The 19,758-nt window shown below is 37.3% G+C and overlaps 2 protein-coding genes across 4 annotated transcripts in view; one reads left to right on the top strand and one right to left on the bottom strand.

Moving 5' to 3' along the window:
• ranbp10 (RAN binding protein 10) overlaps positions 1–6,118 on the bottom strand; it is a 32,320-nt gene extending 26,202 nt beyond the window's left edge. Inside the window, exon 1 of the mRNA XM_088417879.1 lies at positions 5,799–6,118. Within this exon, the coding sequence (XP_088274005.1) occupies positions 5,799–5,997 (199 nt within the window). The 5' untranslated portion in view covers positions 5,998–6,118. The remainder of the gene's footprint in view (positions 1–5,798) is intronic.
• Positions 6,119–6,753: 635 nt separating this feature from the next.
• nutf2 (nuclear transport factor 2) lies at positions 6,754–16,912 on the top strand. Of its 3 annotated transcripts, XM_088417932.1 has the most exons (7): positions 6,754–6,842; positions 7,596–7,711; positions 7,843–7,920; positions 13,662–13,771; positions 14,027–14,098; positions 14,795–14,893; positions 16,188–16,912. In XM_088417932.1, exons 4-7 carry the CDS (start codon positions 13,673–13,675, stop codon positions 16,299–16,301), a joined length of 384 nt encoding a protein of 127 aa, XP_088274058.1. In that variant the 5' UTR covers positions 6,754–6,842; positions 7,596–7,711; positions 7,843–7,920; positions 13,662–13,672; the 3' UTR covers positions 16,302–16,912. The 3 variants fall into 3 exon arrangements, with proteins under 3 accessions (XP_088274058.1, XP_088274057.1, XP_088274059.1); XM_088417931.1 differs by lacking the exons at positions 6,754–6,842; positions 7,596–7,711; positions 7,843–7,920 and adding an exon at positions 8,526–8,622; XM_088417933.1 differs by lacking the exons at positions 6,754–6,842; positions 7,596–7,711; positions 7,843–7,920 and adding an exon at positions 8,775–8,925.
• The last annotated feature ends 2,846 nt before the right edge of the window (positions 16,913–19,758 follow it).

Below are 19,758 nucleotides of genomic sequence, written 5' to 3'. Positions count from 1 at the left end.
TTGCTACATCAATGAAATCATCTGCTCACGCACAACACGGTACCACTGATATGCTATTGCTCTTACAATGTCATAGTCACTGTTTCAGTCATGGTGTCAGTCACGGAAATGCCGATATGCTATTGGTCGAACGCCTTCATCTAGCTTGATGGCACAGCTGGTCGGGATGGAAGGAAGGAGAGAAAATCAGTCAAAAACGGAAGGAAGGAATGCTAAGACTTTGCAAACTTTATCTGTTAGACATGGCTTCTAAAATTGCAAGTGGCGGTAAAGGAAGAAGTAAGAGGATGAGGACAATAGAAACCAGGCAGGAGATAATAAAAAAAAAAATACGAAGGAGGCGCACGCATGGTTAACCTTGCTCGTGAGTATGGCCGTAACCGCTCGGCAATCTTCTAAGGGCAAGACTTTCCTTGCCGGGGGACGGACCTCGATCGACAACAAAATTGAGAGGCTTCTTCTATTATGGATTAAAGAGAAGGAAATCGCCGGTGATAAGTTCGAGTTTGAGAAAAGTTTCCGCTTAAGAAAATAAATAAATAAATTCTGCGGGTTGGTCTCTGCTCCCCTCCGCCTCCACCCAGCTCAAGTCACGTCGCCCCAAAGGTAAATGTCATTTTTCCTTTGTATATATTATTTTATTTAACTGTACAGTAGATTATGTTACTCATTTTTAATCTATGTATAAAGTTGTGATGTTTTTACCTAAAGTTTTTGCGTGCGTTGCACGCATTCACTAATTAACATAGGTTTGGATTGTCTGTCATACTAGCAGTTCAAGTTACGAGCGTAGCCGCTGAACGGATTAAGTTCGTAACACAGGGGCCCACTGTATTTATAAATATTTCTTTTGAGAACAGGTCTAACACGATATGTGGATTATTTTTTAGGACAAATATTTATTAATAATTAAGTTGATGATGTATTTTTGTGAAGAGATCTCTACAGTACTGTAATCCCAAAACGGGACACTTTATGTTGACTATTTTTCTAGTGAGAAGATGATTTATATGGAAACGAAGTTGGAAATAATCAAGAAATACAAAGAAGGCTAAGATAGCCTAGCCCATAACAAGCCTGTAACATAAAGGTAAATAAAACCTTTCTGTATTTTTTTATTTGTGATGTTTTCTGATTGTATACATGTATATTATATATACGTAGCACTTACTATACTATTTCAGTACCAATTTTTAATATGTATGTACAATTTTGATGTTTTTACCTGGGGTTCTACATGCATTAGCTAATTAACATAGGTCTAGATTGCCCGCCATAGGGCAAATTTGCGTTACGATGCCAACTGTAGAACGGATTAATCTGGTAAACCGGGAGCCCAATGTAAAAATTTGATTAAGTTACTATTCCATCCATTCAATTTTTTAACTGCCTATTCTTGCAGTCTTTGGGTAGTAGAAAGGTATACCCGGAACTGGTTGCCCCGCCAATCACAGGGCACACATAGACAACCAAACATTCACACCCCCAAACTACACCTTAAATGTATTTAGGAGTGTTCAATATACTGTATTTCTCCATGTACAAGTCGACTTTGTGCATGAGTTGACACCCCTTTTTTACTTAAATTTGTGTGAATTTTACAAAGACACGAGTCTAAGTCTACCCCTGAGTTGTTACACATACTGTATCACGGCTGTCCAATTAAAACACATGATGTGTGTTATTAAAATGACAACATTAGGGTACTTTCAGATGCATTTCTTCATCGTTTAAGAATAGCATACTATTATGGTTATGGGGAGAGGGGATGGGGCGGAAAAAGAGACAAGTGCGAGGCAATGTACGCGCGTGTGTAGACGCAAATTCTTAAACTAATGTTGCAATAATAAAATGGTTTGATGTCATCATCACTATCTGACATGCCAAATAGCTCGTAGCTTTAAATCCCAGATGTTCTCTCCTTCCATCATTTGTGAAAACATCCTTGTTATGTTTCCACGGGTCTTCTTTGGACCAAACCAATTTTTTTGAAGAGATACTTTGCTGACGCCTTCTTTACCCCAGTGACGACTGTGGTAAAATCAGAGCATAAATCAGTTGCTAATCACTGTGTTTCTTCCCCCAACTGATGACATCCACAATGCCATCGCATTTTTGTCCACAACAAACAAGTTAGGCAGCGTTTTCCTTTTCACAATGGGTCAAAGTCTGCCGGAAGAATGATCCAAGCAGCCTCATTGAAAACAAAGAGACGATAAGGAGGCACTTGACAAAAGTGCATTTGAAAGTGTAAAGGCGCTAAAATGAATGGAAACTATACCAAATTAGAGGTACAGTGGGCCGCCGGTTTACAAGATTTTTTATGTTCCGCGGTTGGGATCATAACCCGAATTCGCCGTGTGGCGGGCAGTCCATACTTATGTTCAATAAGATGTGTAAAACATCAAAATTGAATATACTGTACATATTAAAAATAGGTATCAAAATCGTATAGTAGGTGCTACTTATGTATAATATACATGTATACAATTGAATAACATCATAAATATAAAATATAGACAGGATTTATTTACCTTTGAGTGAGTGATGAGCTTGTTATGGCCATATTGCCTAGTGAGGGTAGCCTAGGCTAGGCTAGCTTAGCCTTCTTCGTATTTCTTGATTATCCCCAGCTTCGTTTCCGTAAAAATCATCTTCTTCTCTCTTTAACATCACTAGCGATCTTGGGACCTATGGCTAATCCATTCAGGTTTGAATTAAGCAGTAAAATACACAATAAATACATTATTTTAAGCACTCAAGAAGAGATCCAGTCTTTACCATAGGGCCATTTTGACCGTGACGCCGACCAATAGCAGACCAGCATTGTAGTGACGTAAACGGTGGTGACACGTGTATAGACCTCTGAGCGCTGACACATCCGACATGGCGGTCATGCACACACACTGATCGCCATGTTGGATGTCATAAGCTGAAAGAAATGGCGTAAAGAGGGGACAAAAAAAAACGTCTCGGCCCATGTCTTAAGGTCAAAAAACGCAAGGCAGGGACATCATAAACCGGGGGTCCACTGCACATATAACCATTTAAGCCTTGTAAATGACATGATATTACTTATTTCGCATACGAATTAATAATATTCAAACATGCATATGTGTTGAAAATTAGTCTGGTTTGGAGTCATACGGGTATAAGTCCACCCCTCCTCGACTTGTACACGGAGAAAAACGGTATTCACCATGCATGTTTTGGGGAATATGGGAGGAAACCATAGTGCCAAAGAAAATTTGGCAGGCACAGGGAGAAAATGTAATTTTGGCGTATGCTGCTCAAGCACTTTTAAACTAAAATGGGCCAATCACGACCAGCACACCACAACTCAGAGAAGAATGAGTTAAATTACTCATTCCTTGTCCATCCCCAGGTAGTAAAATTCATCCGGCTCTTGGGCCATATCCATGCATTTCTTCTGGTCAAATATACAAGGGTATACAGCAGGGGTGGGCAACTCCGGCCCCCGAGGGCCGGTGGCCTGCATGTTTTCCAGTTTTCTCTCCCTAACACACCTGATTTAAACCATTAGATCATCAACAAGCTCTGCTGGAGCTTGAATATAATCCTAATCATTTGAATCAGGTGTGTTTGAGAGAGAAAACGGGAAATCATGCAGGACACCGGCCGCCGAGGCCTGGAATTGCCTACCCCTGGTATACAGTATACAAGTCTGGCCCAAACATATAATGCCTTTTCGATAAAACAATATAGGGCCTAACATGGCCCAGTGTGTTTATAATTATTGAAAAAAAAAGGTTGCGGTTCATTTGTGAGCCAAATACTGTCTTGTTATAAGGATTATATTTTGGCCCAGTTGTGGCCTATACACTAACCATAATGATTGTGGCTGAAATGACAAAATGTGTAGAAAAATCCAATGCTACACAAATTGCAATGTGGTTGTGATAAATGTGAAATTGTGTATTGTGGGAATTGTGTGTTTACATTTATAGAGTGAAATGTACTATGTGTGGATAGATGACATGCCGCTGCACCATATGCTATTACATTCCTGAGACTTTCTGGGTTCAGAGCCTTCACAAAAAGAAATAATAATAATAATGGAAATTGTTGTTTCCATTTTAATTTGGACTTGATCCTAAAACCTTAGCTGTAGACAAAATGCATGTTTCTGTGGTACCTGTGCTCGATTAGCTTTGTGTGCAAGAAGAGTTCAAAGGTCATCGTTATTTACCTTATAGACAAGTCCGGACACAGATGTCTGCCTTGACCAGAGAAAATTGTGACTTTGGTCAAAATAGCATTCAAACCACAAGGGTCAGAGAGTAAGTGGCTGGAGCAACTAGCAAGGAACCATACACTGTATGAATGGCCTATTTACTATCCCAAAAACATGTGGGCAATAAATTAACTGAAGAACTTGTCATACACGTTTAAATACAAATATCTGTACCATGATGTGGCATGTTTTAGGTTAACTTCTAAACTAAAAGGAGAGTATTGGCAACATGCTCATATAAAACTATGCATACTTGAACTAATAATTATAGTGTGAGAGATTAAATTGGACCATGCTTCTGTTATATTATATCTGCATCCCCTCGTAGATTTTAACAAAATAGCTGCTATACAGGGGAAAAAAGCAATTTTCCAGGTAACTTGTGAAACTGAGTAATATATTGTGCAAAAGTTTGCTTTAGTCATGGATATGAAAACCCAATTCAATGTCTAAATGAGTTGAACGTGAGCCCCTTTTGACAGTTTGGTCTGGTGGATAACAGAAAACAGGCCTTACTCTGAGTATGGCTTGAGTGAGATGACACATTGTTATATGGAGAATAAAAGCTAACATTCTTGACATCAGGATGGCCGATTGATTGTATTGCAGGTAAGAAGATACTTTATGGATCCTGCAAATGTCGACTATTAGATCGAGAACAATATCGGTGGTTTTGGCCTTATGTTTGCGCAGAGGCCTTCAGCAGCTGTTAAAAACGAGCTGGTTGCCTGTTCAGAGGCATCAGACTGTTGTGCTCAAGATAATTTCAGATTCAATTGAATTGGGCCGTTTGTCTCAGGAGAGCCAACGTTAAGCTATTTTGCATCTTGTTGTTGTTTTAGAACGAGAACCCTATCAAGTACTGTATGAGATCTACTATTTCGGATATTAGTTCGCGATAAAAACCAAAACAAACAAAAAAGAAAGCAATTGGAGCGTCCATCCCACTGCTGTCATGTTAAAGGTTAAAACGTATGTTTCGTATTCATCTTGTGGCCTGTTTATCCTGTCATCCTAGCTCTCCACTAGCATTCTAATCACATGTCAAAATTAGGTTCGGAAACGTTTGTTAGCCATTAGGCTAACGACCGTACTTGCATAAGTGACAGATAGCTGTTAGCTAACTCCTAAATGCCAGCAGAGGCTCCAATTTGCATCACAAATGATCTCTTTGACCCAGAAATACAAACTCTAGAGTGCGGCAGATACAATGCCTTGTCAATGCAAAAAAAAAAAAAAAAACGCCATTAGTGACAAATACGGACAGGGGGGCCTTGCTGGTGAAGGGTGAATTTGAGTATTGTTATTGGATGAGTTGTCGAGTTGAGTGAGTTCAATATTTTGGGCATTTTTTTTTCTGCTGGTCTGGCAAACAAAGCATGGCTAAGGGCAGAAAGACAGCTATTACTGCATTCACCACTCACATCGTCAACATGATTGTAGAGTGAAAGACAGATAACCGCCGTAACAAACAGGAGCTAACACACTCTTTAACAGTATGACTAACATTACTTGTCACACAGCGTTAAGCCAAATCTCTAACCTTTGTAATGGACCCTCAGGTTGTTCTGTGACAGCCCAATGTAGCTGTATTTATCCTTGGGACTCCATGATCGGGGTAAAGGGGTCTCTTCCTCGTTCACGGCCGGGTAAAGCCGCTTGAGTCGCTCATTCAGCTCATGTTCGTGGTAATTAAAAACAGGATCCCCCAACGACAGGCTCCCCGTACCAAGCTCTGCCATTTTGGGCTTTTGCCTGGTGTCTTAATGTTCGTTTCTTTTCTACGTAATCCCCGTGTCACTTCACTGGAACTGTACGCTGAAAGTGAGAGGGACTGTGAGGTGAAAATAGCAGCGGTCTGACGTCCCCGGATAAGCAGCAGAATGTAGTCACTGTAGGCTGGAACAGTACCCTGTGGGTATTGTAGTTTTCAGTTGGGCTCTTTTATGCTAACGTTTCCAGAACAAAACTACACTGCTTTGCCACCGCACCCCTGAGGGGTCCTTCAATAATGATGGTGCCTAAAAATGGTAGTTTTTAGAAATAAATGAGCAAACTAAGATCTGAACATACTTTTATATAGGTTCTCCGCTACAAGTTCACCTTTTATATTAAATATATTAATTAGGTGAAGTGTTAGAGTGTTACTAATGTTTAAATGTTTACATTGGCGTGATAATGTATACAAATAGAGAAAACAAGAGACAAATATGGCGTGTAATTCCATACTAAGCGTGTTTCAAAGTGTTTGGGTCGCAAGTGACCGGGTGACTTTTTTTTGTTTCTTTGTTTAATTTGATTGTGACATGACACAAATTTTACAATATTCATTATAACTGTATAGATTTACTGCAGGTGCCTTTTACTGTTGTGCAATCCAATTCCTTTGCGTTCTGTTGTAAAAAAAAAAAAAGTAAGTTTGCGACTTTTGTGTGTACTTTCGTCTTTGGAATTTTGATCAGGCAAGCTGAGGACTACTATATGTGGGTCTTTCTGTTGTTTTTCGTTGCGTAGTAACCCTTCTGACAATTCGGTGATTTGTGCGGAACAATCCCGACCCCCGGGAATGAGCAAGAACAACATAAACGTATGTAGAGACGTTATTGCAAAATACATAAATATAAAATAACATCTGAAACGCCAAGACAAGTGACTGGAATGTGGATTAAAAGTGATTTTGCCTGTGTGTTTTAAGTATATAAAACATTATTTATTTGTTTGTTTATTTGTTTGTTTGTTTGTTTGCCCTTCGGACCATTATAGCGCACAGCTATGAGATCAAAGCCTTTGCAAGAAAGGGAGATGGGGATTAAAAATATATCGGAGTATGTAGCAGGCAAGAAGCAACAAAATGTGTGTTACAGTAATATCCAGCTAATCATTGAGTTGTCCATGTTGAAAATAACGGCTACATTATATGTTGTAATAATGGTTTCAATTAATGTTGTATGTAATACGCCATATACTAGTTTGTTGGAAGGGACCTAATTACATATATGCAGGCAACATACATAAAGACGAAGGTTTTGATTGAGCTTGGAAGCTACAGCTAAGAATTGCATGCTATAAATCACAGTAAACCAAACTATCAAGAGCTAAGACTGCAGAAACTATAATTTATATTTATTGTACAGCTCAAAGAATGGATACACCAAGGCTACCTGTTATAAATTATTATATTGCCTCCTCACTTGTATGACTGATGAATACTCTGCCTGCTGCAGTAATGGGTTGTCTAAATTGTTGTATGTGTTGATGCAGAATGATAAGGAATACAGTGCATACACTGTTGAAGAGGGACTAATAGGCCCCATGGAGGGTTGCTCTATATATGTTACAGGGAAGATCAGACAAAAGCCCTGGAACAACCCAATTGAATAAAGGCTGGGAAGGGGGAAAGTGTCACAATGTAGCTGAGATGCCCTGGAAATGAGAAAGAATCAGACCAGAATGCAGGTATCACTTGTAGTATGTGTACCATAGAATTCTGCCTGATAGCAGTATTGTATATGCTGAATATTCAATGGAGCCACTTTACGCATGAATGGATTAAGGTAATCTTTTTAAAATTGTTTTGTGGTGTCCAGTTGGAGAAATTGCAGGGTGACTACAGTCAACTGCCCCTGTGGAACCTCAGCTTGAGACTTGTTTACAACATTGTGCAGGTACAATATTTCTAACCAAAGCTACTTGAACAACTGTAGGATGTCAATAGCTTTGCTAAAATGCCATTTACACACCTATATGTGTATATATTCTCACACTTTTAAATATTTTTAGGTGGATGAGATTGTCATGACAAACCAAGAGACAATCAACCATGATGTCTCTTTAGATGGGTCACTGAATGAAGGCTATTCCTGTAATCAGATTACAGTTGGCTATTATATGTACACATCTAAAACATGCATTCCAGGAGTGCCGAGCATCTGATGTAAGGACCCATTTTCAGCCCTTGGGTATGATCTTCTATGATCTGCTGTTTACTGTTTTCCCCCTGCTGTTTACTTTTTGGCTATGAAGGCAAACTGGTGGGGCCAAAATCAGGGGATGAACGTGAATATGTGACACCCCCCCCCCCCACACCCTGCTAAGGTGTTAAAAAAATAGACAAAGGAGGTTCAAAAAACCAGATTATGTATTTTTGTTGACGTTTTACACAAAATTAACCTGAGGTTCATAATATCAGATCGTGTGTGTATTTTTGTTGGCGTTTCACAGACAAGTGGCCTGGCACAGTGTCGCCGTTGTTCATTTTCAATACTACAATGCCCACAATACACCGGGCTAAGTGACGGAACAGTCGGTAAATACCGCGTACGTAAACGTCGTACTGTGTCATTTTGTACCCGGCCCGGGTTTAGGAGGTAAGGATCGTTAATTATGCAAATTAAACATTATTTTTTTAAACAAGTACATTAAATATGTTTTTAAAAAAGAAGCTGGATTTTGGTCCCGCAGCGAATAGATTTGCGATAGTTTTCTGGTCGAGTTGGGCACGCCTATGTCGGTTAGCTTGCTAGGCTGGAAGGCTGTGAGTCCCCTAGCCCAGTGAAGACAGCAACACTTGGGACATTGTATTTTTAGTAACCGGCGAAAGGGTCAGTAAGCTACTCATTTAGATAGCGCATGAGGACACCGTGTTACCTGACGCCCAAGGGGTGTGGAAGGTATAAAACGCGCTATGTTCTGTTTAAGCTAAAGTAGCGCGTGCCACAGTTTGCTAGGCGGACATTCAGCTAAATCAAATTCGAGGAAGCTATAGCTAACGTAGGCATGTCTGCCATAAATGTTAAAAATAACCTGGCCATCTTTTGCCCTTACTGATTAAGTGAAGTTAGACGATTTATTACGACTTTGTTGTATTGAGCTTTGTGTTAAACTATCACGTCCGCTTGTGCAAACCCATCAAAATACCGAATACGCTTGTCGAAAGCGGCAAAGTGGAAGTGTCAAACAAGTAGACACTAGATGTCCCGCGTGCTAATGGAATGAAACGCCCTGCGGTGTCACGATTACTTGCGGATCAAATTTATAGTACGTACTTCAGCGTTGAAGTCTTTTAACCGCTCTGAAAAAATGTTGAATGCCATAGCTGAAATCTTAATTGACTGTGGCAGTCAGGTTCTACTTGTTTCCTGAATAAAGTACTATAATCTAGGCCAGGTCACGCCATTAAGACCAGGCGCGGCACTACATTGGAGATAGGGGTGCTAAAGCCACCTCCACCCGCCAGCATTTTATTTTGTTGATGTATTTTTTTTTTTCATTCATTCATTTAAACTGATTTTAAATTGTGGTGTATTTTTAATTCATTCGTTTAAATTTAAAGGGACAATATGTAAGAGGAGGTGCTGCATTTACCATTGCCTGTAGTTATAACAGACATGGCAGCCAGGAGTGCCACCCCCCCATGTAATGTAATTTAATGGTAACTAGACTTTAGATCATTAAGAAGACATTTATTTGCAAGTTTTTTAAATTTATTATCACTTAATTTATTCCCTTTTAATGAAAAACGGTCTAAATCTTACTCATTACTTTTTTTCAAACATTAAGGTCACAAATAGCCACATTGATCCAAGATAATCCAAGCTGCCGTGTTTGTACTGCATCTATAAATCAAGAAGAGGTGATATGGGTCTTAACTTGCATTTGAGGTTAAAGGAATACTGTACTTCATTTGGCCATTTTCATCAGTAAAATGTTAATATTTTTTGTATATCATTAATTTGATGACATTATCATGGCCAAGTAGCATCATGAAAATGGTTACTGTATGTGAGGTAGACATCACCAACCATTATGTTGCAATAGACTTGACACATACTTTTTTTTTTATTAGCATAACCAGCCCATGTTCTTAATTAGATCCATAGCAATAGAGTGGTATGCTATGGATTTAATTAAGAACATGGGTGGGTTGTGCTGAAAAAGAGACATAAACTAATAACTAAAACATATTTCTTCGAAAATCTCTCGTAACCTTCTGTGATTATGTCATTTCCAGGGTTGTCTAGTCAACAGTCCATTACACCAGTGGTTCTCAACCTTTTTTCAGTGATGTAACCACTTTGAAATATCAAGTACCCCTTAACCAGTGCAAAGCATTTTTGGGTTTAAAAAAAAAACAAAAAACGTGAAAACATGCCACCAGTGTCTGATTAAACTTCAGACCCTTCATTTTTTCATTCAAACTTCATTTTTTTTGTTACATAAAAAATAGTCATGGCCTCTTTTGGATCATAGAAGAAATCTGTCATCAAAACGAAATAACTTAAATATTAATATTTTTCCACAAAAAATAATCAATACAAGGGTTCAGACCTGTTCTAAAAAAAAAATAATAATTTACGTAATTATTAATAAATATTTGTCCTCAAAAAATAAAGTGTCAGACCTGTCCTCAAAAATAAATAATTCTAAATAAATATCTGTCCACAGAAAAATTGTCAACATAAACCGTCCTGTTTTGGGATTACAGTACGGTAGAGATTTCTTCACAAAAATATATAATTAACTTAATTATTAATATTTATCCTAAAAAATAATCCACATATAGTGTTAGACCTGTTCTCAAGAGAAATATTTATAAATACAGTGAACCCCCTCTATACGAAATAAATCTATTGCGGGGTTGGGATCATATGGGGGGGACGATAGAGACCTATGGAAATTAGCTAATGTGTATAAAACACAAAGTAAAAACATCAAAATTGTATATACATATTAAAAACTGGTAACCAAATTGTGTAGTAAATGATACTTATATTTAATATGTGTGTATACAATTAACATCATAAATAAAACATAGTGGATTTATTTACCTTTGATTGACGTGACCTTACCTTGTTATGGCCATATTCCCTAGTGAGGGTAGCCTATCCTAGCCTTCTTTATATTTCTTGATTATTTCCAGCTTCGTGCATACTAATTATCTTACTTCTCTCATTAACATCACTAGCAATCTTGGGGCCCATGGCTAACCAATTAAAGTTTACATTAAGCACTAAAATTTACTACACAAAACTGTTTTTCTTTATTAATATATTCTTTATTAATTTTATTATATTATTTTTTTCTTTATTAATATATTCTTTATATTATTTATTTATTATTCAAATTATTACCATGCACAAATCAGAGCAATGCTCCCAAAAGGGCAATAAAATGATTATTTTCTATTATATCATACCTGTTTTCTAGGTTTGTGTATGAGGAATTTGAAAGCTGTGATTGGTTGTTGAACCCTGAGCACATGCGATGTCATTATCTATTGACGGCAATTACCAATGGTAATACTTGATTTATTAGCATGTTTTTAAAGCGAAGCGATGAAAATCTAAATTAAGCATGCACGTCTCTATGTCTTCATTTTCTGAGGATATTTGTTTACTGATGCGGCTTGTACTGCTTGTCTGGGCCGCGAATCATTCTCGTGAAGGAGATTATTTATGTTGTCACTTTATCGTTGACGGAGAATTTACTTCTGAATTCCTTGGACTACGTAATTTACCTGGGTCCCGAACGAACTTCGCAAACCATAACTGATGGACTTATGAAACCTTTCAAGGACGCGGGCTGGCTGTGTGTACATAGACAGTGCGCTGTTAATGAGAAGAACATTAAGGGTCACATCCCAACTTTGGTGTTCGATGTAAGGGCTACCTGGACAGAAGAGCATGAGAAAACCCATTTTAGTGAAAATGAAAGCAATCTGTTTATTTGCGTATAGCTAAAGCTACGGACGAGAGGTCAGGCATTCCACAAAGCTTTGTGCGAAATGTACACCACTCGGTATGAACAGTGACGATCGCCGCCTATGGCATGGGGTAGTACTACATCAAACGCATTCGCAGAAGGTGATTTTTCTGAGCCGATTTGCCTAAGTATAAGGCTGGATGCACATCCATGCTGCACACACTCTTAAGAGAATAACCTTTATTAATGAAGACTTAGCACGGGCGGGAATCATAATAACCAATTAGCTATGTTTACAGAGGTATGCAAAGTGTTATACAGTTATTGCTTTACATTGTATTTGACATGAGAAAATTAATTGCAGTGGCTCTTTCCAGTGCTTTACATGCAAAACCAACATTTAGTTTCTTGTCTGGCGACATGCACAATCAAGTTTCAATCTTTTTGTGTCTTGGTTTTCAGTTTTCGTTTTTTTTTTTTTTTTGGCCTTCCACAGAGTAACTTTTGGATGTTTGGAGCTTGCTCAATGGTGTTCTGAGCAAATATAGAATTCATCTGTTTTTTTATCTTCATCCATTTTTCATTAATTCATCTTTTTCTATAGCTGTTTATCCGGGTCTATAGTGGTTTATCAGAGTCACAGGCTTGCATGTGCCTATCCCAGTTGACTTCGGGCAGTAGGCGGGGGACACCCTAAACTGGTTGCCAGCCAATTGCAGGGCACCCCCGACGAACAATCATTCACTCACCCAATCATACCTCTGCCATGCACATTTTTTGAAGTGTGGGAGTAAGCTGGCGTGCCCAAAGAGAACCCATGCGGGCTCATGGTGAATGGTGAATGAACCAATGAATGGTCAAATCAAAATGCTATTGTAAAGATACTTTGCGGCAAAATCAGAATAGAAAAGCTTAATAGAAATCTGATCCGCCCAGTAACCAGGGTAAAAAAAAAAAATATATATATATATATATATATATATATTAATTTATTTATTTATTAATTTTTTGTTGTTGTGACTGTCATAACTGGTAATGGTCCCATATATTCATGATGACATATGTCAAGCTTTTTAAGTTTAGGAATTTCAAATTTAAATATCTCATTACTCGACAATTTTGTTCACATCTATGACTGTGTACCAAGCTTAGTAAAGTCAAGGCACTGACTTTGCACAAATTAGTAATAATGCCTCAAGGAATTACCAATTAGAAGCTTTTTAAACCGGAAGCTGACGGCATGAGCCTAACCTCCATTCATGCCTTTTTTATCCAGTCAGTCGTGCACCAGCCACCAAGCCACCGTTAAATGTTGAATCCAGATAACGTCAATAATTCAATATTATTGCAATATTTACTTAAAGAAATTACATTTTTCATTAATGGATTTTTTTTCAAGTGGTTATATAACCAGCTCGCTGTATTTACTAATTCACCTTACTGTTTCCCTATTAGATGGTCATGTGTATATGCATGTGCAGATTGCATCTGACTGGTCAAAGTCAAAAGCGTAAGAGACAATATGAAACGTATTGCACATCTTACATATTGCATATGCATTTCCCAATATTTTGTGATATACTGTGCAGCTCTAGAAGAGTGTTCAATTTGGCACAAGTTGAACGGATATCATTGTAAAGGCCCTGGTTATCCCACGGTTCCTCTTTGTGATTCTTATTTTTCTTCTTTCTGTTGTCCTTTGTAGCGATATTCAGGATGCAGGACTCGCCTTTGTGGGAGCAGATAGGCACTAGCTTTGTGCGGCACTATTACCAGTTATTTCAAAGTGACAGAGCAAAACTGGCTGATCTGTATGTGAGTACAAGTTTGGCTTCATTTAGAATATTAATATTTGAATAATGCTGTTTTTATTTTTAATTGAATCGTTGAACATTTTTCAAAAATATGCAAGAGACTCACACCTCATAAAAAGTAGTGCTGAAATGAAATCAAAAGTTGAATGTAATCTTGCTTGTTTGAATTGTACAGTGATTTTAATTAGGGGCTGAAAACTACACAAATGTAAATGATCTGATTAATAAACCTTCAATTAATCTGTCTTCCACGCAGATTGCGGAGTCATTACTAACATGGGAAGGGGAAAAAATCTGCGGAAAGGATGCAATTACCAAGAAGCTCCTTGTAAGTTTACTCGCTTGATATGTATACATTGGTGATGTTTCTGACACGACTACTGACTCTATGCTTGGTCACAGTGAACTAAGATGTAGAAATATGCTGCAATATTGCTAATGTAATTAATAGTCTCTGTAATTTTTACATTTTTTTGCCTGTGTCGCTACAAGATACTAAAAGTTTCCTGAAATTGGATCTTGCAAAATTATTAAAATTAATTCATTATTAATGAATAGGATTGATTTCATATTTTTATTTTTTTAGTGGAAAAAAAAAACTTTAGCCCATTTTTTTAGCAGGCTTTATGACTATCCTTGCATCCTCACACTTACATAGCACCAAATACAAAGATGAAGCACAAAGCGAATGCTATCATGTATGCAATCATGTTTTATTAACATGACACAGCTCAAACTCTGGAAATCTATGGAAGGGAGGGATGGGTGGTCTGTTATATTATCTTTGAGTTATACTTATCAACTTAAACCTTCTTAAACCTCCCAGCTACAAACATGACCACACTTATTCGTTTCTCTTTTCATTTGTCTTCATTATACATAAACACCACCATAAGGCTTGCATTCATCCTATAAAGCTGCAAAACTTGCAACATCGATTAGGCTCTCAAAGCAAATGTATCTTGCTTTAATGTTAATACCAACGCTGTTGTATTAACCTTCCCTGTTTTGTATTTTGAGACAGAATCTGGGCATCAAAAAGATTGGACATACTATTACAGCACATGACCATCAGCCAACCACAGACAGCTGCATCCTTAGTATGGTTGTAGGACAGCTAAAAGTAAGTATAGCTGCAAGTGTACAATTGTAAGTGTACCTGTGTTGAATGTTTTTTTTTTTTTTTCTTTAAGGATGCAGCTCACAATTATTTTTATATTCAACTAATGTGCCATTATTTTTTTAATCAAGCTTATTTAAAAAAAAAACTTTCCATATCTTGATTTAAAAAAAATAAATAAATAAAATTTGCTATGCAAAACATAGCAAAGCTCTTGCAGTAATAAAGTATGTATATATATATTTTTTTAAGATCAGTTGAAGTGAAGTTAGAATAGGCCATGGCGCGAAACACAAAAATGCATGCAATATAATACTGTATTTGCTTAAAAACGTTTTTGTCATATTGTTTGACTACTGTCTTTGTCCTTTATCTCAGGCTTATGAGCAACATAACCTCAACCCTGTCTCTCTGTGAATTTAGTGACAATCACATTCTATTTAAATCTTCCATATAAGACATTAGATTTTTTAAACCAGGTTACTAGGAAATATGGATTGATGAGCACTGATTACAGATGGTTATCTACCTGGCTGATGCAGCGTTACTTTTAGTTATTTTGTATTCATGCAATTCACAGTAACTTAGTGAGCGACTCATGTAATAATTGCGTGACAATGAATTGAAATTGTGCTATAATTGAAATGATCAATTTTTCTCTGTTTTTGCAGCCCTGGTTATCAAAAAATAAATTGACTGAACTTGTTTGTTGGAAATGTCTTTGTTTTTGCTTTATTTTATAACACCATTTACCAGCAGTTAGCAGACATAGCAGGTCCAGAAAGTAAAAAGCCTGCCGCAGTTTGGCTTTAGCCACAGGTGCTTCTACTCAAGTGGAAGCTTAACAAGCTTTTTGTCTGGAAGCTGAGTAGAAGCACCTGTGGCTATAGCCAAACTATGGCAGGGTTTTTACTTTCTTGACCTGGATTCCCCATCTCTGCGTGCATACCATTTGTTTACATACTCTTAAAGCAGGGTTGCCAAATTCTGGTCCTTGAGAGCACCTACCCTGCCTGTTTTTTTTATTTTTTTTTATGTTACCTTCTAACGAAACACCTCATTCAAATTATCGGCTCAATCCGCAAGCTTTCCAAAAGCCTGAAAATGACCCTGATCATTTTGATGATGTGTGTGGAAGAAGGTTGCATGGGAAAACAGGCTGGATAGGTGATCTTGACTGAAGCCCCCCCTGCCGTACGTAATCTTTTGAGCACAACTGTATATTTACGAGTGACAGCATTTTTGGTGCTACTGATGTGCCGATGACTGCCTCAACAGCTGCTATTTGTGTTTACAGGCTGACAACGATCAAATCATGGGCTTTCATCAGATTTTCCTCCTGAAGGAAATAAATAGTGCTTGGGTGTGCACCAACGAAATGTTCAGGCTGGCGATTCACAACTTTGCCTAAACAATTCTACTCTGGTGGGCATGCACAAGCCATAGTGGTGGAGGGGAAGGAAGAGTTGGCCATGGAGAGAGGGAGGAAGCTCATGCTTAGCTCCTGCAGTCTGCTTTTGTTTGTTTGACAAGCATGTGAACACCGAATTCAATTTGTCAATCAATCAAATTACTATGAGCCCTATCCATCCCAGACAGTAAAGACACAAACTTTTTTTTATTATTATTATTATTTACTCGTGGCATCAGCTAACCTATCAGACACCAACCACAAGACATCCACTTGGCTCCACACCCCTAAAATGACGATGCATTTCTGTTTGACTTTTCTATCTAGTTTTAGAGCAAGCTCAGCTCACTGTAGTTCAGCATCTTGTCAGGTTTAGATGCCACTAGAGTCACTCTAGCTTTCTTTAGTAAGTGTGATTAAGTTTTTACAATTCCTTTATACAGTGTTCCATGCCAGGTTTTCATTGTCATGCCGCCAAAGACTCACTTAAGGAAATGTTTGAGTTTGCTGTGTATTCTACATTATCGCCTCCTTATTACACAGAAATGTTCGGCAACTTAAATTAACGAAAGCCAAACTTCACAATAAAATACAGACTTTTTTCATACTAATATTGATTTGAACTCTGTGCTCGTCACTCTTAAACCTTAACTAGAGATTTTTTGAATGCAAGCAATATGTGGAATGCAGATTATATGTATACATTCAGAAAGTAAGTAGTATTGATACTTTCTCCGAGGAGTGACTAAAACACTTCCTACACATTTGTAGTCTTCAAAAGTGCACGTGGATCATCCCGTCTGAGTTTTCTACAGCACCACTATCAAACTTGTAAGTAATCTACCAATATTAATGGTTGAACAAACATGCTTTTTTTTTTTTTTTTTTTGCCTTTTCTTTTACTTGAAAAGTAATTTGGAATTATGAGGTTTTGGCCTAATGCTGCAATATCTGGGGACGAAGGATGAAATGGCACATCACCATGAAAACCTCATCCAAAGGATGAAGGGTGTCTTAGTTGGGGACTGCTTTAGCTAAGGGCTTGGACATACTGCTGTTGTCGAGGGAACACATTATTTCAGAGTTTATCAAGACATTGTGCATGAGAATGGGAAACCATCTGCTCGTTGAAACAACAAAAGGAGCCACAGGACAGAAATACCATAATTACACAATTGCACATGTGTAAGTTTGAGATGAGATTATTGCTGCCAAACAAGGTTAAACGATAAACAGAAGTTCACATGCTTATTTTCACTTGACACTTTATACTGTATGTGTTAAAACAATATTTTGCACTGCTAGTTTTAAAACCCAAAATAAAGTTTGTATATTGATATGAAGATAAATACCAGATCACATTGTATAAGAAATCTAGTAGGCGCTGTGACACGTGCTGGACAATTAATTTTGAGTAGATTAATCAAATACAAAAAAAAAGACAGCACCTGCAAGAGTACTGTAACTATTAATAAATATTAAATGAAAATAGAATTATCACTTTATCAGTGATTCAGGATTTATTTGGGGTAGTTTTGTAATTGGCTATGAACATGTTTTTTTTTTTTTTTAACAAAAGCCCAGTTTAAAAAAATGTTTATAGCCATTTTTTATAGGTGCAGAGTTTATTGGGGCTGACTGAACCTCACGGAAAACCAAAAGACAAAAACATTTTTAAAACTACGGGCTAAGATAAACAACAGCAGATACAGTAGATTTGGTCTCTCAACTTAAAGGGCCGTCATAATCACCACCACCTGTGTCATCTGTCAATATTTAGAACTGTTACACTGCCACATACATTGGAGTTTTGAAGTGCAAACACAGTCTTACAGTAAGTGGCAAGCAGATAGACTGACAACCAAAAGTGAAAGGCTGAGTGCTGGAAAGTTAAAATTCAACAGTTAATATGAAGAGAAAGTGTATTTAGTGTGAGCATTACTTTATCTTCGTTGAAAATAGCCAACACGGCTAGGGAGGTCAATGTTTATGCGGCGTTTCAGATTCATGCTTTCATGAACAGAAATGCATACTGCACACAATCTTCCTTAGCATATTCATTACACAGACCAAAGTAAAAAGCAACGTTTTGAATTAAGTTTTAAGAAATTAATCTGTTATTCTGCTTTTTGAATAGATATGAATGAATAAATTTTATGAGCAAAACATTCTGGGATGATCCTTCCATTCAAGTTACCAATGGGCACAGCGCAAAGTGACACTGATTGACTTAGCCAGGAAATGCAAAATGGAAGTTTTTTTTTACATTTTTAATGTACAATTTAAAAAAAAAAAAAAGGCATTGTCTAGTCCAGTGGTTCTTAACCTGGGTTCGATCGAACCCTAGGGGTTCGGTGGAGCCTCCGCCGCAGAGGTCCACCATTCATTTCGTGCACCAGCAAAAAAAAAAAAAAAAAAAAATCATTTTATTTTTTTACTAAAGAAGGTTTTGGTGATATGAAACTGGTGGGGTTCGGTGCCTCCAATAAGGTTAAGAAACACTGGACAAGTCATTCAGGCTCAGCAAACCCTTGTTTTTTTTTACTCGGAAGTGTATATGACAGATGACATCAAAAAAGTGTGTGTGTTTTTCATGCAACTGTCACTTAAAATGTTTTTTTTTTTTTTCAATCTGTTAAAATGGATGGCTGGATGGATGGGCTGCTTAGGTTAAAAGTTATATTTTTAACACAACAAAGTTCCCTGGCGTTAACAACGCTTATTTTGGATTAATGATGAAGGGATTAATTCATTTTGATTTCAAATGTCATTTACTTAAAACTACATACATAAAGACTTTACATAAAGACTGTAAAGTTAGTTTTTTTCTCTTAAAACCACACTGTATAGAGTACAATAAATGGCTATGTAGTGCACTGACATTAACCCCCCTGCCCCAAGTATGTACAATAAAAGTAAGACATTTGAGTAGCTCAATACACAAACAGTAATACTTTTTAAAAAAGAAAAAAAAAACTTTTTACAAACGTACGTAACTAGTAATATGAATTATGTTATATTTTGGCAGTAATTTGCCCAACACTGGCTTGTGTGTGCGTGCGTATGGATTGGATGGATGGCTGGAATAGAAGAGAAGAAAGCACGCTCCATTTGTGTGTACTGTATGGAATAAATATGAACAATAAACAAAATATAGGTCTCTCTCTCTCTCTCTCTCTCTCTCTCTCTCTCTCTCTCTCTCTCTCTCTCTCTCTCTCTCTCTCTCTATATATATATATATATATATATATATATATATATATATATATATATATATATATATATATATATATATATATATATATATATATATATATATAAACAATGGCCGATGTTCGCTGACAAAGAATTTGTGGCCTAGTTTTTTTTTTTTTGTTTTGTTTTGTTTTTTGTTTGATTTGTACCGTGGGTAGGAACAGATGGCTATGCAAGGACTAGTCGGAACGTAAATCGGACA

The sequence above is a fragment of the Hippichthys cyanospilos genome, chromosome 6, assembly GCF_059441005.1.
Source record: "Hippichthys cyanospilos isolate Australia breed blue-spotted pipefish chromosome 6, RoL_Hcya_1.0, whole genome shotgun sequence".
Classification (NCBI taxonomy): Eukaryota; Metazoa; Chordata; class Actinopteri; order Syngnathiformes; family Syngnathidae; genus Hippichthys; species Hippichthys cyanospilos.
Note: the sequence above shows the minus strand (reverse complement) of the source record. Positions and strands in the feature narration are given on the sequence as shown.